Genomic DNA, 22,340 nt, shown 5'->3' on the forward strand with positions numbered 1-22,340 from the left:
GCTTCAGCATTTCAATGGCAGGGTACCCTTCAGCCCACAGCAGCCACGGGGGGACCCTGATCCTCACTAATTGGCTGTAAGAATGCACAGGGAATCCTCCTCGGGTTCTCGAGTATTCTGTGGTCTGTGTGGCCGTGTCTTCCTGGATGGAGCGCCTCCAGGGCTAGGGTGGGGTCAGGTCCTCTTAGGGACTCTGTCTGGCTACAGAATTATGTGGTCAGTGTGGACACATAAAACACCTCACGATTTTTCAGGTGTGGTGGCTCATACCTTTAATCCCAGCACTTGGCAGGTGGATCTTTAAGTTCGAGATCAGCCTGGTTTATAGAATGAGTTCCAGGACAGCTGAAAACAAGTAATAGTAATAATAATAATAACAATAATAAATCATGCATGATTAAATGTGAAGGGGCAGGAAGGCCAGAAGAGGCTCAACAGAGAGGCCATGGTTTTAGAGTCCCTAGTCCCTGCTGCCCTTGCCTGACACAATCCCTCACACCCACCTAGGTTTCTGAAGAAGTTTCATGTCCACCTTCTCCAAGCCTCATCACAGCATTGGTGGAAGGAAAGAGCTGGAGCAGCCCTTGCTTAGACCAACCACTGAGCTAGATCAGGTCCAGCTTGCTCGAGGGTGGGGCTAAGATTCTGCCTGAGCCTAACCAATACTACAGAGCTGTCTGGGAGCCTAGAACTGGGCTGGGCTTCCAGGAAGCAAGTGATTCATGGCTGTTCCTGCCCTGCAGCTGGACACCGGGCCCTGACAGGAACAGACTTGTACCTTAGCCGTCTGGTACCAGGCACAGCAGCCAGGCAAAGGTAGACTTGGGCCAGCCCTGCCTCAGTCTGCAGCAGCAGGAAAGCTGAGGGGGAGGGCAGAGCAGCGGGCTCCAACCGTCTGGAAGACTGACCCTGCTGTGAGGCTTATCTCTGTCACATCAGAGACCTGAACTCTTGGACCAGTTAGCATTTCTGAGCAAACTCTTCATAGGCCAGATGTGAACTGCTGCCATCATGGAACCAATATTTGAGGAACAACACTATGTGCAGGGGCCATTTTAGGCACTGGAGACCCAGTAAGGGACAAGCCCATACGCCCATGGAAGTTTCACAGAGAGGGGTGGACACGCTTTGAGGGCAGTGCTGAATACTGCCTTGCTGTGCCTTGGGACCCTTTAACTGGAGGAGGCCCAAGAAGACCTCCCTGAGGCAGCCATGTTGCGCTTGTCCCATCTTAAGCAGCATCCGGAACAGCAACTCCGGTTCCTCGGGCCTGTTAGGGAGGGAACAGTCAGGTGACCGACACAAGAACTCCATCCCCTGTCTCTCTGGCGGTTGTAGACCCACAGCCATCCACAGAACCAGCTTTCACTTCCCGGAAAAGCAGCCCTTATTCTCCTTTCCCTCCCAGCCTTCCTTGGCCTGCCGGGGCCAACCTGCAGGACTCTCGCCAGCCGCCAGGAGACCAAGACCTAAAAAGACACGGATGCCCAAGGTCACGTCGCTCGTGGGCGCACACCGGCAGTTCTAAGGCTACCCAACGCCAGCACACGACCGCCTGGGGAGCATTTCTGCGCCGCTGGAACTCCGCCTGTCATTGCAGCCCTCCCCCGCCCGCCGCGCGTGCGGACCCAGCAGCGCCCAGGGACAGCGAGAGCCACACCGGGCCGCTCCGACCTCACTCCTCACGCCCAGGCCCCTCAGTCGCCTCCTCTGACCCCTCCCGGTCCTTCCTAGGCCCTTTCTGCTCCCCAACCTAGGCTCCCTCTATCCTCTGCTCCTTCTCTGTCCCCAAGCCCAGCCTCCCCTATCCTCACCCTGCTCGCTTCCTCCCGGGTCCCCGCCGTCCTCCCTGCGTCCCGGGTGACGCAGCGCCGCCTCCCGTTCCCGCCTCCCCGCGACACCTCCGGGAAGACTGCAGGGGCCGCTAACGGTCCCGCGCCCCCCGGCGTCCGCGCGCCCCGCGCCCGGCAGGACGAGGCCGCGCCGGCTACGATGGGCGCAATGGGGGAGGCGGAGCCGCTGCAGTCGGTGCTGTGGGTAAAGCAGCAACGTTGTGCCGTCAGCCTGGAGCCCGCTCGGGCTCTGCTACGCTGGTGGCGGAGCCCAGAGACCGGGCCTTGCGTGCCCGGTGCCGGTGAGTGTGGTCATCCGGGGCTGGTGGGGCGGTGCTCCATCCATCCCGGGCCTGCGCAGCCAGAGCACTCCGGGCAGGCTGGGGTGGGCCGAACCCCGGAGAGAGAAATCCCGAGCACGGGAAGAGGAGGCCTGGGTATCTGAGGCTCGGGGGATCCGAGGCACACGGCCCGGGTGTCGGGTAGTCAGAGTTCTCCGCTACTTCTGGCGGGGAACCGTCCCGCCGCTGAGGCATGACAAAGCCTCAGGAGGTGCTGGATGGGGATGGGGGAAGGGCAAGCGTCCGCAGCCCCCAGCACTGCCGCGGGACCGCAAGGAGGTCTGGCGCTGGTGCTGCCTTTGGGATGCGCTGACACGCCTAGACAGGACAGGTTTCTGGTCACCCCCTTCCTCCAATACAGTGAATCCAAGTCCAGGCACAGGGGAGAAGCCCAGAGGCGTCCTGGCAGGGACTTCCTTTGATTAGGGAGTTGAGCAAGGGGCTCTGACTTTGTGTTGAGGTGTGCACCCTGCTCAGAGGCTCTCAAGGTTGAAAGAGGAGTAGCTTAGGTGAACACAGGAAAGATACAACCCACCTTCCGGGACACTGGAGCCACTCTCCCAGGGCTTTGTTGCAGGTCTGTCTGGTGGCCTAGGGATTGGCAGAGATTTACAAAGGTGTCATTCAGTCCTCCTTAAAAGGAGGATTACAGAAGATTGTGTGTGGAGACCAGGAGTTGGGGCACCCAGGGCTGGCCTTGTGGGTGTATTCATTTTCATTCATCCCTTGCTTTTTGTTGTTGTTGTTGTTGTTGTTTTGAGACTGTTTCTCTTTGTGGCTCAGGTCCTCCTCAAACTTTGGCTGCAGAAGTATGTGTGCCACCAAGCCCAACTTTATTTTTCCTCTCCCTCTTTCTTTGTTGGAGATAACAGAATACAGGGCCTGGGGCTTGCTAAACACAGGCTCTACCATCAAACAAGCATCCGTGCAAAGTTTCCCTTGAGTGCCTGCTGGGGATGGGCCCTGGGATCCCAGCCTAGGCTCAACACCTGTCAAGTGTCTGATGCAATGGGGGCTTTTCCATTTAGCAAGACACAGGGGAATAACCGTGTCTGGTGAACTTGGATCCTGAGAAGAGCCTCTGAGGGTAGGCATCTGAGGCTGAGCCACAAAGGGGTGGCCAATGGCCAGTACACGATAGGCTGAGCAGGCCTCACATGGAGGCATTTGCCCGGAGAAACCTGCAGACTGAGCGTTGATGTACATGAGTTGGGTGAAGACTGATAAAGACAGGAAGAACCTCAAGACATGGGTGTATCAGGGTCACGGTTGAAGGGAACCACTGGAAAATAAAATCTTAGGACTCCTGTGGCCTGGCAGGCTGAAGCAGCCACTGGTCTTTATTGTGGCTGTAAAGAGAACCCCTGGAATGTGGTGTCCAGCTTCATTTAAGACCCAGTGAGCTCTTCAGGGAGGCTAGAGAGAGGAGTGACCAAGCCAAGCAGAAGAGAGGCAGTTGACCCTGTCTAGGTGGAGACAGTGGAGGTAGTAGGCAAGGCTGGGTGTAGTGGGATTGATTGTCATTTTAAGAAAGCTCTCCACCTCCATTTGAATAAAAAACAACAACAAAAAACAAAAAAAAAAAAAACAACAAAAAAAACAAGTTGGCAAACTGTGGTTTGGGAGGGGAAGGGAGGACCAAGATGACTCCCTCCACCAACACCCCCACACTCCCGCCATGTTTTCAGCCCCCAAAGAATTAGGCCTACTTTAGACTAAGGTGAGATTGAAGTCTGTGGAGTCAGGAGAGCAGGCTAGGAGCAGTTGATGGCGCATTTATTTAATTCAGCGGGAGCAGCATGGATTTTCCTATTACAACTCATTGAGAGTGGGAGTAGTGGAAGTCAGGACTCCCCCAGTGGACAATCGGAGTTTGGGTTGTCACCCATGCATTCACTCATTCAACCCAGAATGGCTTTCTGGTGTCCTGTGGGTAGTCGAGGCTGTAAGCACCCTGACATTGTGCTGTGAGGCTCTGAAGACTGAGTGAAGATAGGTAGGGCTAAGATGGCCTCAGACTTGTGACCAACCTGGTTTCTGGCCTTGGGATCAAAGCAGTATTGTCTTCAGAGTGGCTTCCTGTGGCTCAGTGCCTGGGACTTGATTACCCTGAGGTCTCCCTATGTGTTCCTGGCACCACCTCTCAGGGCCACGTCTCTCTTGTTCTTTGACTTTACCACTGTTCTGCCTAGGCCTGAGTTGATTGAATTCCAGGTAAGCCTCCAGGGCCTGGAGTCTAGGCTTAGGATAAGAATGCTGTTTGCATGGGGTGTTCAGGATGTGTGTACACTGCAGGCCTCTGCTTTGTTCTACACACCAGACGGGTACCCTACTGACCCAGCTAGGACTTGGGGCCAAGCAAACCCAGTTCTACAAGACAGCACTGTCTCTTTTGGGCAGGGAGGCCACGAAGACGTGGATAAGACCTGCCCCGCCTGCTTCATAGGATGTGGTGTGGGACATCATTCATTGCTGGTTGTCAGTGTTGGCACAGTTGATGAGCTGCCATTATGGTCTCCGGTGCCCACATTCTAGGTCTGGTTTGCTGGCAGTGTCTGCTTTTAGCCTGCGTGTTTTTGCTGGCAGGTGGCTTCCACAGCTGGCCGGCTCTTCGAGTATTGCATCACCCCTGTGAAGTGTGCAGCCACTTTTGCACAGTCTCATCCACAGCCACTTGGGTAGCAGCCCAACAGACCCGTCCTCTCTAGGATTGGCTGTGAGGGACCAGTTGGTAGGCTGGCTCAGGAAAGTTCCCCTTCCCTGGTGCTCTCCACCTCCATGTGACTTAAAAAACAGTTGTAAGATTTGTGGCTTAGGAGGGGGAGGGGGAACCAAGTTGGCTTTCCCAATCCCCACCTACTACCCCCCTCCCTCGCCATGTTTTCAACCCCCAAATTATTAGACCTACTTTAGAATAAGCTGCCTGTGAAGTCAGGAAGGCAGACTAGGAACGAGCAGTTCATGCCACATTGAATTCAGTTGGCCAGTGGCACTTCCAACCTGCCACTCCCCAGGTGTGTCTGGACACACCTGAATTGCCTGGCTTGGGAACCCTGGGCAGAAGATTGTGCAAAAACAGATTGTAGAACACGTGAGAGGCTGTCAGTCCTGGAACTCCAGGACAGCCCTCAGGGACACTGGGCAACCACCTGGGTATTTCATCTTCTCCTTCATTTTTTCCTGCTGTAGACATAGGAACTGGAATATATGAGTTGCTTGTTCCCTAGGTGCCTGGTGCACAGCAGGAGCAGGCTCTAAACCTGGGCACACGCTCTCTGCCAAGTGCCCGGCAACAGAGATAAGGACTCAGTCTTGGGAGTCAGAGCTTGGTGCAGGAGGAAGCTGATGAGCCAGCCAGTGTACTCTAGGCCACTGCCTGAGAGGAAGTGGGTCAGACTAAAAAACAGGAAATGGGGGGGGCTTCTCTAAGTGGGTCAGTAGTTGAACTTGAGACAGTCTGGAATGATGTCTGGGCTTCTCCCTCTGGCTGCAGTAAGGCACACCATCCATTCTGCATTTGTTCTTTCAGAGAGTATGGGCTGTGTGTCTGAGTGCGCTCAGGGCTCAAGGATGGCACTGGGGCTGCTGCCTAGGCCCCACCTTTGTGGTAGAACCTCCTTTGTCTTCTACCAGCCCCAACTTGGATGCCCCAAAGCTGGCAGTGAGCTCATGGCAAGTCACTTCTATCTTTGCCTACATCCTCATTTCTCCCTGCCATGGCCAAGAAAAAGTGACCTTACATAAATCATGGGGTTGAGGGTATAGCTGAGCTGTAGAGTTGCTTGCAGACACCAGGCCATAGGATGGGTCACCCTTGGAAAAAAAAAAAAAAAAAAAAAGCTGATTTAATAAAATCCTGAAAGCAGAAGCTGGAGAGATGACCCAGTGGGGGGTAAGAGCATGTTTTGCTCTTGCAGAGGACCTGCATTTGACTCTGAGCACCCACATCAGGCAGCTTACAACCACCTAAAGCTATAGCACTAACAGGATCCAATGCTTCTAGCTCCAGTGGGTACCTGTACTCACCTGCACATAGTCTCACACACATAGACATCATTTTAAACTAAAAGTAAAATTTTTTAAAAAATCTAGAAAGCAGACAAAATTACTTTAGGATCATATATCCAAAGCCCTTAATGCTTGCTGTTTCTGTGTATGCAAATATGCACTGAAGGAAAAACAAAAAACAAAACAAAACAACAACAACAAAAAACTAGGGAAATAACCATAGGCTATTTTCCATGTTTTAGCTTGCTGCTGGGAAACATGGCTTGTCAAAGAGCAGCTTCACAGAGATCTGAGTCTCCTGCAATAAAATCCTCCTATTTTAAGGGCACAGTTCGATGTATTTTGATAACTCTGCACCTGTGTAAGCATTGCCAAGATAGGGCACAGGAGCCACAGCCCAGAACTTTCCCCCTGCAGTTGTGGGGAAGCCCTGCCCAGCTGTCAGGGACGGGCACCACTCTGCAGGTAGTTCACAGAAACACAGCACACAGCCAAAACTCCCGGCAGCCCCATCTCCACTGCTTTTAAACATCATGTATCTGTGATCAATTCTTTTGGGCTTAAATAGTATTCGTGTGGTGTGTGTGTGTGTGTGTGTGTGTGTGTGTGTGTGCGCACAGCAAATATGATAGCAAAGCTTAAAAAGTTAAAAACTTCTAAGCATCTATGAAAATTAAAGCCAGGTCTCATGGCACATATCTGTAATCCCAGAATTTGGGAGGTATGGGGTATCACCACCAGGGCCAGCTTGGACTATACAGCGAGTTCCTGACAAAACAAAACAAAATTGGTAGGAAAGCAGAACCAAGCATGGAAACACACACCTATGATTTGAGAGCTACAGGCAGGAGGACATGAGTTCTATCCTGGGTTACATGGTAAGACCTTGTCTCCAAAACATTGAAAGACATAGACGTCTCATCAGAGCAATGGCAGGGAATGGAAGAACAGATGATAGACAGCTAGGTGATCAGTAGATAAATTATTGATAGATAAGTGGTAGATAATTGATAGATATCAATAAAAAGATGATTGATAGATAACCAACTAATTATTGATAAACAGGAAGTGATAGATTATTGTTAAGTAGGTAAATGATAAACAAATAGAAGATAGATGACTGACACATAGTTGCCATTCACAGAAACAGATCCTGGGGTGGAGGCTAAGCACCTCAGTGGATGCCACAGAGATGCTGTCCTCAGCCTTAGGAACCCACGGGAGTGGGGGTGAGGCACAATGGAAGGAACACAGCAGAAAGTGCTCTGCTGTTTTTGGAAAGCTTCTAATTTTTTTTCTTTCTTGGTGCTGAAGGTGAAACCTAGGGCCTCACAGGTGCTGAGTATCTGCTTTGCTAATGAACTACACCTCACTCCATACCCTAAATTCCATTTTTGATCATGCATACTAAGGAAATGAAACATCAGTTTTTAGGTCACTTCTTTTTTTAATTAATTTAATTTTAATGTGCATTTAGTGTTTGGCATACATACATATCTGTGTGAGGGAGTTGGATCCACTGGAATTTGAGTTACAGATCAGATGGTTGTGAGCTGCCATGTAAGTGCTGGAAACTGAACCAGGGACCTCTGGAAAAACAGAGCTGAGCCATCTTTCCAGTAGGGCCCTTCTTACTTTTGAAGATACAATGTGTTTGCCGAGACCTTGCCAATGTTTTTTTTACTTTACATTCCCCTGCCTGTCCACATTCTTGTTGGTCCTCCCCTTTCTCTCTGATAACTTATCAACACAGATCCCTTTGTTCTAATGCTTCTCATTGGCAGCTGTCCCCTGTCCAGATCTGTCCCTGAGGTGTTAACTTGAGGCCCGCATATTGGTCCTTTTCTCCCATTTTCAGTCCATGTGTGGCTTCGAAGGACACGACAGGCCACACTCTTAAGTGGCTGGGCCTGACACTGTTTCTCCGTGGACCCCCATACATGTTGATCATGGAGCCAACTCCAGTACTGCTGGTACAGGCCCTATGGCGTGGAAGCACCTGGTGTGTGTTTTGACAGCTTGACCACCCATCTGGGGACTTGAGGAAGGATGTCAGAGCTCTGACACTCTTGCTGGCTTAACCTTTTACAGGGACTCCAGGCATTGTGTGGCCTCCATGGCCTCTGCTTTCTCTTAAGAGTTGGTTCTCACTGCCGAACTGGAGACAGTCAACATGTCACACATCACGGGGGACCATGAGCTGGCCACTGCTGTAAGTGGGATCACTTGCGAGTCAGCTTTCTCTGTCTCATTCCTCCTCTCTGTTCTCACTGAACCCAGTTGTGTTCCTTTGGCTACAGACTGGTTCAGACAACTGCTATCCACAAGCTCACTGTCCCCCTGCCTCTGACCTTGGTCTTGGATCCTCTGTGGTCACTATTTCCTCTCCCTGGGAATGTCTGTTATGGATGAACCCCAGGCATCCGGATGGGAAACTTGAAAAAAAAAAAACAAAAAACACCCAGTTCAGCCCGCCGGCTTGATGGTAGTGTGAGTGTCTGACATCCCTCTGTGCAAACACAGCTTCCCACGTTCTGCGTGTTCTGCACCTTCTTCTATGATTCAACCCTGACCTTAGCTCACCTCCCGCTAACACATTCTCCCCAGCAAAGCTGAGCCATTATCAATACCCTGACCCCTCCCCTGATCCCATTTTCCCATATCAGCCTAAGTCTCACTCCTATCCTTCAGGATTCAAAATGTGTTTTGCCCTTCAGCGGACTTTTCCTCTGCTGGGTATTTCTTTTTGCAATGCCTCTTGTACCGTGTTCCTCTTATCTCCCTCCTTCTCTGGGCCAGAGTCCGCCACTACCTCCTCCCTCTTCAAAGATTCCCTCATCCGCTGAGTAGATGATTATGGGACAGTGTGTGACAGACAGCTCATTATCCTCGCTCAGCTGTGGGGTCGACTTCAGGCCCTCTGTCAGGAGGACTCTGGCTCAGGACCCCCAGCACCCTCCCACCAGGATCGGAAGTTTCAGTGGTGTGACCCTGGTGGAATTACAGAGGCCACCTCACTGGATGATATCCACCCGTCTTTCCTTCCCTCTGAAGGAATATGGGTTAGAAGCCAGCCAGGCATGCGGAGGCTGAGGAGTGTGTGTAAAAACCCCTGCAGTGCCCTGACATGAAGGGCATTGGTGTAAAGTGCTGCCTGCCAGGTGTCAGCCTAACAGGGCAGCACAGCGTTGTGGTTGGGATATCAGACTCTAGAGAGCTTCTCTAACCTAGCTAGCTGCCGAATAATTGACACAGTAGAACTATAACAGCTTTAAAGCACAGTAACTGAGAAGATATCAACCCTCTAAGCTATTTTGCTATTTTCCTGCTGCACACCCTCCAGTTACTTGTAATCATTGTTCTTGCCTGGGCTGCTTCTGTTCCATCAGGCCAGCACTCATGGCCATATGCTCATGCTCCTTAATACCCACCCCATGTCGACTTCCTTCTCCCCTGCTTCCTCTCCTTCTGCTATATCTTATGCTTCCTCTCTATTCTTCTGCCCTCACGGTCCCTCTCTGACCCCAAGCCTGGGAACCTAAGCTCCACCTACTTCTCTTTAACCCAGTTACAGGCTTCTAGCTATTTTATTAACCAATTAAACTTTAAATTAGGTTGAGCAAAGGCCGGATGATGTACTTTTCTCAACTGCAACTAGATCTCAGGGGCCAGTGTTTAGAAAACATAGCACCAGACCAGCCTCCAACAGCGCAGTCTTCATTCCTGTCCCTCTATGAGGTCTGAAGCAACGGAAACGGTCAACTTACATAGCCAATGTGACTCGCACATTTCCCGTGAATAGCAGGAAATAAATGGCAATCATCTCAACTTACAGCAGAAATAGTCTCCCTCCAGATCAGTCCAGGGGCTGTGGGAGGCTTTGGATTGCAGGCTTCACAGCTTCCCAGGCAGAGGCTGGAAGGCAGCATCGAGGCAGCAGCCTCTGCTGGTGTTTCAGTGACTCGTAAGAGATGACAGGTCTTGGCGATCCTTGAATAGTCATAAAGGTGTAATCATTCTGACCGGGTTTCATGCTTTTGGTAATCTAAAACAGGTCAGCAGGTAGGTGAGGCGGTCCCTGTCTGTAATCCCAGCTCCCTGAGACTTTAAAGCTCGAAAGTGCCAGGCCATGTGGGCCAGCTGTGAGAACCTGTTTCAAATAAAAATAAAGGGAGTCCCTTAACACAAGCATTGTCTAAAAAGGACAAACAGAGGTTTCTTTGGCTCTGTGGGCCGCATAGTTTCTCAGCCCTGCTTTTTGAGCATATAAGCCGCCACAAACACCACGTCAACAAAGGGTCATGGCTGTGTGCCAGTAAAGCCTTATTTACAAAGGCAGCCAGCAGCCTGAATTGGGGCTGTGTTTGTAAGCTGCCAGCCCTTCCTGCTCTAAGTAATTTTTAGCAAAGAGAGACGAACATTGCATGCTGTCTTGTAAAAGCAGTGAATCCAGGTGGTCAAAAACAATTTAACTTAAAAAGCAAAAACAAAAACAAAAACAAAAAAACCTGTGACTGGAAAAATTGCTGCTTCTATTTAGGGAACATGCTCATATGGGGTTTTTTTCTCCCAGATGTGACAGGTATCTGCAAGAAAGAAACCCACAGGGTCAGGGTAGGCTGTATAGCAGTGAAGCCTCAGGCCCCCTGTGGCTTGGATTTACACCTCTTGGGACCAGTTCTCTCCACAGATACCTGAATCAACTGAAGTTCCCAATCAAGGCGTAAAGGCGCACAGAGCAGGAACGTGTGCCAGGGTGTACTACGGGGCACTAAGCAATGTCACCCCTCCCTCTTCAGAAGGTCCTAGTGACAAACCAAAGTCTATGCTACCAGAATTCACCCCGGAGAACCAATGAATTTAGTGGGCTTACTTAGCGTAGGTGGGAGGTCCACCCCCAAACCCTGAAAGTAGCCTGGAAAGTCTATACCAAGCACAGATGAGGGCTCCTTCCCCCTCGCCTTCCCCTTCTTCAGCCAATACACTCCAGCCCCTCCTCAGAACTAACCCATCTCACTCCACCAGTTGCAATTAGGACAAAGTTGTTTACAGATGGCTGGAATCTCCAGTGACCCTCCCTGCACCTTCCTCCCCTGAGGAAATCTCAACAGTCCACAGACCTTCATGGATGGGCCCTTGCCAGCGGGCACAGCCGGTCTCAGGATGGTGTCTGTTTTGCTCACAGGACAGTGCTTTACGACACAGGGGCTCCTGAGCAGGTAGACAGTTGAGGTATATTTTGGGGTCTCCCGGTTAGGTAAATGGTTTTGAGAGACTAGAAGTTAGACAGACTCCCTGTTGGGCAGATGGGTAGGGAGAGGGACCATGGCTAGGTAAGAAAAGGCGGTGAATTTCCGAGATAGCCAGCTTCTTTCCTCACCCTTATGACTTGAGACCAAAGCCTGGCAGCTCAAAACAAAACAAAACGCCTCGTAGGCTTTTGTTTTCCACCAGAAGGTCACTGCTTTCCGACTGGCTTAACAAGTTCAAGCCCTGCTTAGGACACGTCACATGATAGTTCCAAGCCAATCAACCAGCCAAGCTTTCTTCAAACCGAACAACCCTCAAGTAGAGGAGGAAAACTCTGCAGTGGCTTTGAAAGCCCCAGGCCTCCAGAAGAGACTGGATTTTCACTTTCCTCCTTACAGAGGGTGTTTTTCTCTGTGTGTGACTGCTGTGTGTGTGTGTTTGTGTGTGTGTTTCTTCATCCTCAATAAACGCTGTTCTTCAGCTGTTGTTTCTGTCCACAGTGTCTGAGATGTCTCTGCTGCTGCCGGTTTTGCTTCAGATCCCTCCTCTGCCCCCATCTTTTAATTCTTTAAGTGGCAGAAAAAACGAACCTGACCAAGACCCCTAGACTGTATCAGTTTGGGTTCATGTTTTGAGGGCTCCTAGGAAGGCAGTGTCCTGCTGCTTTTAGAGGAGTGTCCTTGAAGGCAGCGTTGAGCTCCACAACGCTGCTTTCCAGACCAGTATTCTGTCTGCTGCTGAGGTGGTCAGTACAGTCGGAATTCATTTATTTCCCCCATCAGTTGTATCTGTTTCCACCTTCCATGCTCTGCAGCTGTTTTTGCTGCAAGCACAGAGCCTTGCCACATCTCATCTTCATACAGTGGGTCGGTCCTCCATCTCTGGAGACTCTCCTTGGCTTGAAGTCTATCTGGTATTAGCATGGCCACCCCTGCTTTCTGTCACTGATCGGTTATCACCGGGTTTCCGGCCTCACTCCTAGAATGCTTACATCTTGAAGTCTGTAGTGAGTTCCTCAGCACGGCGGGCTCGATTGGAAAAGCAGGATAAGCCTTTTCGGTGGGGCATGGCGGTTCTTGTTCAAGGCTCTGTTCTGAGAGGCCAGCCCTGCCCTGGCTTGTGGCTGCAGAGAGCTGGCTTGTGTTGACGCTCTTGTCTGTACACATTGGCATTTCCAACTGTAGTTTCTTCTTTCCAGATCAGAGCTCTGTGGTGAAAAAGGAAACCCACAGGTCCCTCTCCAACCTTCAAAGCCCAGGCAGCTACTTTGTCCTTCTGCCTCTCTGGCCCTTCTTATGTGGGTTTCATATTTGACATCTAAGAAGGAAGAGCAAAGAAAGGCACATCCAGTCCATTCTGAGAGTCAAAGTAGTCCATATTTTCAGAATAGATTGTTCCTACTGACCTATTTTCTAGTCACTGTCTCTCCTCATTGCTCCATATTCTGAGCACAGCTTTCAGCTTTTAGCTTTAAGCTTCAGACACAAAGCTTTTCGGCTCCGTATTTGGCTCTCTCCTGAGCGCTTCCCTCTGGGCACCCACTCAAAGGCTCCAGGCACGCCTCAGCAGGTGTGGAGCCCACAGCCACCTCGGAGCTTCCATTCGGTGACTCCTAAGTCTGGTTTGCTTTGTTGTCCACGCCCTTTGATGATGCAACAGGCAGAATGTGCATCAGGATGGAAGAGCCCAACGGGAAGGGAACAGACAGCTCGGCTGCTCTCAAAAGAGAACCATTACCCAGAGAATCATGACCTGCTTGGTATTGCTGCACTCCCCAGGGCCCATGTGAAGAGTTTTAATGAAGGCCAGGTGTTCACACAGGCAAATGCTGTGGAGTGGCCTGATGCCAGGGAAATGTGTCTGACCCCTGTTTAATTACAGGGCAATGAGACATGTTCCCCATCCAGCTCTCTTGGGCGCCCTTGTTGCTCAGGTTCCTGTACAAACTGGGTGCATACAGACCAAGGTGCCTGGAGCTACTTCATACCTATTTTCCATGGGGACTGTAGCCTCAGCTTTTGCATGACCTATGAACTTTGCTGGTGGGCACTGGGGGTGCTGCTCTCTTGTCCCAACCCCACTTTACCCTGTCACATCAGACCTCAAGATTTTGGAGAGCCACGTGCAGCATTTGTGACCTTGATGATAAACTTCTCGTCTGATTCTTGCTTCCAGTTCCTCAGGCTGAGATCACAAGTGTCTGTCACTGTGCCCAGTTTGCTGTCTTGATCTTTATCCACTGGGTTTCCCAGGTGGCCATTGGAGGCCTGACTGACTGGCATATTCCCATCCTCTTGACCCTTGTCCTATATTTGTGGGCTTACATGTGTGTGCACCTGGGTCCCTGGTGAACCTTGCTGTCCCTGAGGCACGTGGGAAACAGATGGGCATCCAGGAGCCTCTGACATCACAGCTGAGTGACGACAGATGCTGGTTTCCTGTCTGTGCTATGGTCACAACTCATGCACACCAACAGCGCAGAACCAGCAAGCACTAGAAGCCAGTGTCCGTGTCATTCACGAGGCCGTGTGATGACTGCAAATACTGCAGCGGGCTGTAAAGAAGGTGCTGGCACACTCAGCCTGGTGACAGGAAGCGGCAGGCCAGCCTCACCTGCTGAGGGTGGCTGATTTTTCTGGAATGTGATGGCCTGGCATTGCAGGGTGGGCTGCACACTCACCCCTGGTGTGAACAGAAGGGCAGGAGAGTTTGCCCGGTGTCAGCAAAAGTGTTCAGAGGCTTAACCAAACTCACTTACAAATGTTCAGTCCAAGTTTGAGGAGGCTTATGGAACAGAAACAGTGTTGAATTTATGACATTTGGACCAGTATTGTTTTTAACGTGGATTTTGTTGTGGTCTGGTTTTTGTTTTTTCCAGAACAAGGGTTTCTCTGCGTAGCTTTGGCTGCCCTGAGACTCACTCTGTAGACCAGGCTGGCCTTGAACTCAGATCCAGCTGCCTCTGCCTCCCAAGTGCTGGGATGGAAGGCATGTGTCACCACTGACCGGCTAGAATGGATTGTTTCCTTGTCAGAAGACCAAGGCATGAGCCGCAACGTAGAGCGGTGCATTCCCTGTCTGGAAGTGAGTAAGGGCCCAGCTGGTGTCACAGGCAGTGGAGGAACCCAGCAAGAGAGAGGCAGAACAGCTCTGTGATGGGGGCCGACAGTTCTAACATCTCTGAATATGTGAAAACTGTTCAAAATAGAGTTGTATGGTGCACCAGAGCCAGCGAAAGGACCCGCCACGATGTGTTGTCTAGAAGGGCACCCTCATCGCCAAAAGCCTACATCTTTCCCAAGCAGAGACCAAATCTTCCACCATTTGCTCTCCTTTCCAACTGGAGTTTCTGTTTCAGTGTTTCTGAAAACAAAGTCCCTGTGCGTGTGTACATGGAGGTACAGGTGTGTGTGTGTGTGTGTGTGTGTGTGTGCAATAAATATGTGTGTGTGCGTATGTTCCTGTGAGCCTGTGAAGGTGCATGTGCATGCAAAAGCCAGAGGGTGACACCAAGCATCTTCCTCATTCACTCTCCACCTTTTTTTTTCCATTAAAGGTTTTTATATTTATTTTATGTGCATGAGTGTTTTGACCGCACATATGTGTGTACACCGTGTGTTCCTGGGGCCCACAGATGGATTTCCTGGGACTAGAGTTACAGACAGTTGTGAGCTGCTAAGCGGGCGCTGGAAACTGAACCCAGGTCCTCTACAACTGCCGAGCCATCTCTCCAGACCCCTATTTATTTATTTATTTATTTATTTATTTATTTATTTACTGTCTCACCCCCAAGCCCTGGGGTTACAAATACGTGCCACAATAACCGGCTTTTAAAGTAGGTACTGGGGATCGAACTTGAGTCCTTGTGCTTACAACAGCAAGCCCTTTATCTACTGAGCCACTTCCCAGACCCCTGGAAGACCCCCGCTTGTGATTTGTCTTGCAGTTCATGTCACCGTGGTGGGATGATGAGAAGCCAGAATGGTGGGGCACTCACGAGGCAAGGATGTCTGGAAGGGGCCCCTGGGAGGTGCCTCCGGAGCTCACTTGGGCCATGTGGAGGTAGTGGAGGTAGGAGAGGGCCAGTGGCGTTCTTAACCTCTGGATACTGAAAGAAAAAGGTGTTTGGTAGATCTCCCAAAAGGTCGCACCAGAAGCTGAAACTTGCTCTGGCTTAAAGGAGATACAGTGACTTTTAAAGTGCTTGTGTCCTCATGTCACCTGCAAGGAGGTGACCCTTGGGGGTGGGCCTCATTGCTCTGACTGGGCCCTCTTGTCAAGCATGTAGAATGATTTGAAAACCATTGCTCATAAGGGGTCCAAGGCTGGATTGGCCAGGCCTTGGTGTGACAGGCTGATGGGGACACATCCAGAATTCCAAATGGAGTAGGTAAGGACGCTTGTGAGCGTTTGCCTCATCCGGGCAGCGCTTGGACACTGGGCTTAGGGTGAAATGGCCCTGTAGCCCATTTTCGTGTTTTCAGGACTGCTGCGCCACAAACAGGGCCTCTTCTCAGAATGGTGGGGGCGCCCAGAGTGACACTCTGTGTCCCCAGGTCAGGTGGGTGACTGGTACAGTGAGTAGCAGGCTAGGCTGGGCATTGTAGTACCTGGGAGGTAGGAACTGCTTAATGGGGGGCTGGGGTTTGATGTTTGAGTAGTGGACCACAGGACCTGTCATCCCTTCGGTGTCTTGGTCACTCACTGCTCCTGCTCTAAGGCTGGCCCTTAGTTTGACTGTGGGGTACTGGAGAGGAGGTTAATATCCCTCATAGTTATCCAGGACATTTGTCTCAGAGTCCTAGCCTGCCATCTTTATTATGGGAAGGGGACCCATCTAATGATTATCAGTCACTGTTTTTTTGGGATCAGGAACAAGACCTGCAAAGACCCTGGAGTAACACCCACCACTCCGGCAGAAGCTGCCTGGCAAGCTCTGAGTATAGACCAGGGGGGCATGAGTATTGGCAGCTGTGGGCACATCCCAGCTGCTGCCAGATCACAGGACACAGCAAGACAGGACACCATCCTTGGACCAGATGAGCTGGTCCCTGCCGTGGCTTTCTCATGCCTTTTCCTTCATAGCAAAAGATCCCTGGCGGGCAACCCATTCCCAGTGTCACCGTCACACAGGCACGGAGCCAGCCTGGTCTGGAAAAACTGCACTCCTCATCTCTAGTCTCTGTGGGCCTTCTAACCTTGCCGGCAGTGCATGCAAACACGCACCAGAGAAATGTTAGCGTTCTTTTCTGCGGGGACATAAAGGAGCCAGATTCCCCGCCTCTCGGTCAGTGATTTGCCAATGTTCTCAGTTGCTGTGGTTGATGTCATCAAGTGTCCCCGTGGCCATCCTGGTGCATGGACATCTGTCCATATGGTCTAGACTGCATAGCAGAACACATGTTGGAGGGGCACCCTGCCCCAAGAGGACCAGCTGCTGTCTCCTCCAGGGCCCCTGTGCCCCCTCTTCACTCACTTGTCCCCACTGACCTCCGTGGCTGACAGTGTCAGCTTCCTGTGACATGACACTGGTGCAGAGGTGGCCTTGTCTGCTCTGCAGGGATGCAGGCCTGCCTGTAGGGAGCACATCCCCACCGACAGCTCCGTTTTCTGATAGGAAGCCACCCATTTTGGAACTGTCCTTCTGTGTTTACAGAGCCTCGCCCCTTACTTCCCTCTAGCTCTGCCCAACCCCTAGCAGAGTGATGCTAGTTCCTAAAGCTGACATTCTCATCCCTGTGTCCCTCTCTTCCTGCATCCCCGACTCCTTGTCCCTCACTGCTTCTTGGCCTGCTCTCTTCTCACTGTAGCTCTCTCAGAACCTCCCCAGCCATTAGCCCGACCACAAGACCTCCTCAGCCCCTCCCTGCTGGGCCTGCATCCCTCCTGACGGCTCATGTGACTCACTCTGGTTCTTTATTTTCTGCCTCCCGGTCCACCCCTGAGTTATGCTCATGGGTTATCTGGGCGATGCTGTTTTTAGAGCTTTGTTCCTACCGAGGGACAGTGCCAGTGTCACATGAGCTATGCTGTGGCTTGTGAGCCGCAGCAGCCATGGACTGTATGTGGGCCACGTGGCTTGATGGTGTCCCTGCTGCAGCACAGCCTTTGGGGTCTGGCCAGCAGAGCATGTGACGTGTTAGGACACTGCTCTCTTCTTCCTGGGGCTGAGACTCCCTTTGAATGTGTAAGATGAAGTGTTATTCATGAGTATTCCTTCAAGTGAGTCGTCCAGTGGTCACTGCTGCATTTTAGTTATTTTGTGATATAATGGGTGACCTTTGCCTCTCTCGTCCCTCTGAATAGTGGAAGCTTATCTTACTCCGCTCTTGTGCTTAGCAGCTGTGACTTCTATCTCCTGTTTCTCATGGACAGTCACAGTTGTGAAGTTAGAGGCACTGAGAGACACCTGGAGTCTTCTCTCAGGAATGCTTACACTCAAAGCACAGGTTGCGTTACCAAAGGGTCCCTGCCTCATGACTGTTCTGTCCCCACGACTGGGCACCTGTTGTAAGCCTGGCAGGTCATCTGTAACGACACAGAGAAGTGCCCCTGTCGCCTCCTGGTGTTGCAGGAAGTAGACAGAGGTCAGGTGGATCCAGGGTCACAAGCGGTGACTCTGGTGAGGGGGCTCCTTGAGGCCCGAATACCCCCAGAAATGGGGAAGGCGGGTAAGCTTCGGAAGTAGGCAGGGGCTGTGTTGGAGAACTGGCTGCTGGTTGGCGTGGCTGCTTGCTGCGGAGGTGTCCAGATGTGTGCTACAGGGGCTGTCCTGGGCAACACTCACCTGTGCAGAAATGGTGAGAAGCTGTGTGTGTGTGTGTGTGTGTGTGTGTGTGTGTGTGTGTGTGTGCAGGGGCGGTGGTGGAGTGTAGGAGGCTGTTATCAGGGAGGGGAGAAGCAGAAGGAGCTAAAAACTAAATTTTGGAGACACAATAGTGAAAAAATGGGAATCCCAGGAGGGAGCTATCTGAGGAGAGCTGAGGGTGGCCCCAGACCCAGGGTGAGCACAGAAGGCTCTACACAGCACTGGGCTTGATCCTTCTCAGTTCAGCCTTTCCCCAGTGTGTGTGTGTGTGTGTGTGTGTGTGTGTGTGTGTGTGTGTGTGCGTGCGTGCGTGCGCGCACGCCTCTGGAGACATGACTACAATCCTTCCGTGGCTCAGATTGCACCTCCCCAGGTGCTGATGACCCAATTTCCCTGGCAACAGCTTGAAAAGGAACACAAAAGGATCATGGGTGTTACCCAGCGTGGTTTGCTAATTCAGCTGTTGGCAGGGATGCAGGATTTTAGCTAGACTGCAGGGTTTGGAGCCAAGCTAGGAAGCCAGCAGGTAGCAACGCCCTTCTGTGCAAAAATACACCATGATTCATAAAGAAGCATTGGGAGTCCAGCCTGTGTTCAAAGAGGACATTACTGTCTATAATCTTCTCTGCCCTCCTGACCACAATGCTTCAGCCCACAGCTTCTTTCAGGCCTGTCATTTACCACGGCTCTGTGCCCGTGTAACAACTTCCTTTCGAACCAAGCCAAGTAATTGCAGCATGCTTCATGCAAGTATGGGTCAGCTCTGCCTCTCTCTGGGCTACCGGGTTAGAGAGCTATTTTGCCACCAGGCATGATGGAGCACGCTCATAATCCAGCTCTCAGGAGGCTGAGGCAGGAGGATTGAGAGCCCATGGCTAACCTTGGATACATAGTGAGACCTTACTTATCTCAAAGCAACAGAACCAAACCGATTGCCTGGAGCCGTCATCCTCTAGGCCAGTGGTTTGCAACCTTCCCTCGTCCCTTTAATACAGTTCCTCATGTTGTGGTGAGCTCCCCCCGACCATAAAATTTTTTTTGTTGCTATTTTGTAGCTGTAATTTTGCTACTGTTATGAACTGTAATGCAGATATTACATTAATGTAAACGTAATGATTTTATTTGTTGGGAGGGGGTGCGTGCCATGGCATGCTCGTGGAAGTCAGAGGGCAACTTGTAGAAGCAGTTATTCTCCTCCCACCCTGAAGATCCTGGGGACCCGACGCAGGTCATCAAGCTTGGCCACAGGCACTTTTACCTTGCCGAGCCATCTTGCCAGTCACAGCCTTCCTTTTGGTTCGAGCTGCCGTGTGTCTCCACAGCTCCAGAGCTGGGGGCCTCTGTCTGTGTAACTCTGATGGGTCCTTGAACCTAAGCGTGTTGTCGTTGTAGATACCTTCTCGGTGCCAGTGTCCGAGATCATCGCTGTGGAGGAAGCGGATGTCCATGAGAAGCAGTCCTCCAGTGGCCGATGGCAGAAAATGGAAAATCCGTTCGCGTTCACAGGTGAGGGCGCTTCAGTGTTTGCCAGGGCCCCCCCTTTAGCTCCGTGCACACTGCAGAGAAGGGCACTTACCAGGCCAGTGATTGGCTCCTCTTCATAGACTCTCTCTGATAGCACCTACACAACACCTACTTTTTGGAGTGGGGAAACGTCTCAGAGTGTTAAAGTGCTCGCCATAAGTGCTCGCCATGTGTCGCTAAAATTCTCCCTTCTCCCAGCATCCCAAGGGCAAACCCAGGTGGCTTAGCACCAAAGTTCATCCAGGGGAACCAATGCATTTATGGGCTTCCTTTACAGAGCCTAGGTGAGGAGCGTGGATGTCCCTTTCCCAACAGGCTGTGCCTGGAAGATCTCACCCAGCAGGAACAGAGCGGGCAGCTTTAGCCTCCCTGGCCTGTTTTCATTTTGGCCCCGCCCCCTGACCTCGTGCAACCCCGCCAGCCTGTGGATTAGAGCGCAGCTGGACTGTCTTACCTCTACAAAGGGGGTGTAAACCATCAGCCAGGCCCGCTGGGGGTGTGATCTTTTGCAAGAAAGCACAGCTGAACTCCCCAGGATGAGAGGTGGAGACCTGGAGGTCTCGCTCCCAACAGCCTCAGACCCTGCTAACCAGTGTCGGTTTCTGTACAGTCCACTGTGTGAAGCGAGCACGGCCACACCGCTGGAAGTGCGCCCAGGTGACCTTCTGGAGCCCGGACGAGCAACTGTGTCACCTGTGGCTGCAGACCCTCCGTGAGCTGCTGGACAGCCTGAGTACGTGGGCGAGCTTTCGGATTTGTTGCCAGGCAGCACAGCTGTGGTGGCACGCGAGACTCAGTGACCTGACCCAGGTGGACGTGACGGATCCCTTTGATTTGTTTTTGTGTTTCCTACTTAGAGGGTCACAGAGGAGTAGTAGCAGTGTGTAGATCCGCAGCCGCGGTGCGGGCTCAGCCGCTGCTTAGGAGCAGTGAGACTGGAGCAAACGCCTTAGGCCCCTCATCAATGTTCAGGGAGAAGCAGGCTTGTGACTTCCTTTCTGTGACATCCCTGTCAGGTTTTGCCTGGGAGGTCACCGTTACTTAACATGAATCACTCAGAAGTGCTTCTTTTCCTGTCCTTTGGAAAAGGTCACCCATGATGAAGATTGGTTTTCTGTCCTTCCTTCCTTCCTTCCTTCCTTCCTTCCTTCCTTCCTTCCTTCCTTCCTTCCTTCCTTCCTTTTTCTTTCTTTCTTTCCTTCCTCCTTCCCTCCCTCCCTCCCTCCCTCCCTCCCTCCCTCCCTCCCTCTCTCTCTCTCTCTCTCTCCCTTCCTCCCTCCCTCCCTCCCTCCCTCCCTCCCACCCTCCCTCCATCCCTCCCTTCCTTCCTTCCTTCCTTTCTTCCTTTCTTTTCTCCCTTTCTGTTTTTGTTTTGAGACCGGGTTTCTCTGGCTGTCCTGAAACTCACTATGTAGACCAGGCTGGACTGGCAGAGATCTGCCTGCCTTTGCCTCCCTGAGTGCTGAAATTAAAGCCACTATGCCTGGCTAAAACTGGTTTTCTTTAGCAGTTTGAGGAACTTTAGTGGTAAAACTGTTTAGGCCTGGGAATTCTTAGTAGGAAGGCATTTATTTGTCTGTGTGTGTACATCCATGTGTAGAGGCTAGAAGCTGACTTCAAATCAGGGGTTTTCCTCTGTCACTCTCCATCCTGTTTTTTAAGACAGGGTCTCTCACTGAACTTGGTGCTCAATGATTTGACTAGACTGGCTGGCCAGCCAGCCTTCCCAACTCTGGGACTTCACTTGGCTTTTCACTGTTTTGGGGTTTTTGTTTGTTTGTTGATTTTGGTTTTTGGCTTGTTTGGTTTTTTGAGACGGGGTGTCTCTGTGTAGTCCTGGCACTTGCCTTTTACACCAGGTTTGGGATGGCCTCAGATTCACAGTGATCTGCCTGCCTCTGTCTCCCCACATCTGTGCCACCAGGCCCAACTTGGCTTTTGGGTTTTTTGGTTTTTGTTTTGTTTTATGTTTTGAGACAGTGTCTCTCTGCTTAGCCCTGGCTAGCCTGGAACTCAGCGTAAATTGTAGGCCAGGCTGGCCTGGAACTCACAGAGAGCCTCCTGTCTGCCTCCCGAGCGCTGGCATTAAAGACATGTGTCACCATTGCCCAGCATTCACCTCACTTGTCTGTGGGTACAGAGAATCAGAACTCAGGTCCTTGTGTGTAGACAGAAAATACTTTACTAGGCGGTCTCCTTGGCTCCGTACCTGGATTTTCTGATACAACTATAAATGGTAAAATATGAAACAGACCTATTTTAAGTTTCTTCATTTTGTACTTGTTTGCTTTTACTTGCTTGTTTTGAGAGTAAGTCTAATATACCCCAGGCTGGCCCTGGAGTTTTCTGTATAGCCAAGGCTGACCTTGAACTCCTGATCTTCCTACCTCTACCTCCCAAGTGTTGAAATGACAGGTGTGTACCAGCACACCTGGCAGACTCTGAAGCCTGCATGCCCCCTGAAACTCCCTCAGGGTTGGGCCTGTCTGCCTTTCTCTTTCTTTCTTCCCTCCCTTTTCCTCTTCTTTCTCTTTCCCCTCCCCACATCCCTCAATCTTTTATCTTTTTTTTTTTGTA

General features: G+C 51.3%; 1 protein-coding gene and 1 long non-coding RNA gene across 2 annotated transcripts in view; both read left to right on the plus strand.

Moving 5' to 3' along the window:
- The first annotated feature begins 1,265 nt into the window (after positions 1–1,265).
- Cerk (ceramide kinase) overlaps positions 1,266–22,340 on the plus strand; it is a 38,628-nt gene continuing 17,553 nt past the window's right edge. Inside the window, exons 1-3 of the mRNA XM_021659081.2 lie at positions 1,266–2,134; positions 19,632–19,745; positions 20,374–20,496. Coding sequence (XP_021514756.1) covers positions 1,993–2,134; positions 19,632–19,745; positions 20,374–20,496 — 379 coding nt within the window. The 5' untranslated portion in view covers positions 1,266–1,992. The remainder of the gene's footprint in view (positions 2,135–19,631; positions 19,746–20,373; positions 20,497–22,340) is intronic.
- On the plus strand, positions 2,151–15,000 carry LOC132655776 (uncharacterized). The gene is made up of 2 exons (XR_009593602.1): positions 2,151–8,393; positions 14,310–15,000. It is a non-coding gene; the product is annotated as an uncharacterized LOC132655776 (long non-coding RNA).

This window comes from Meriones unguiculatus, chromosome 8 (assembly GCF_030254825.1).
Source record: "Meriones unguiculatus strain TT.TT164.6M chromosome 8, Bangor_MerUng_6.1, whole genome shotgun sequence".
NCBI lineage: Eukaryota > Metazoa > Chordata > Mammalia > Rodentia > Muridae > Meriones > Meriones unguiculatus.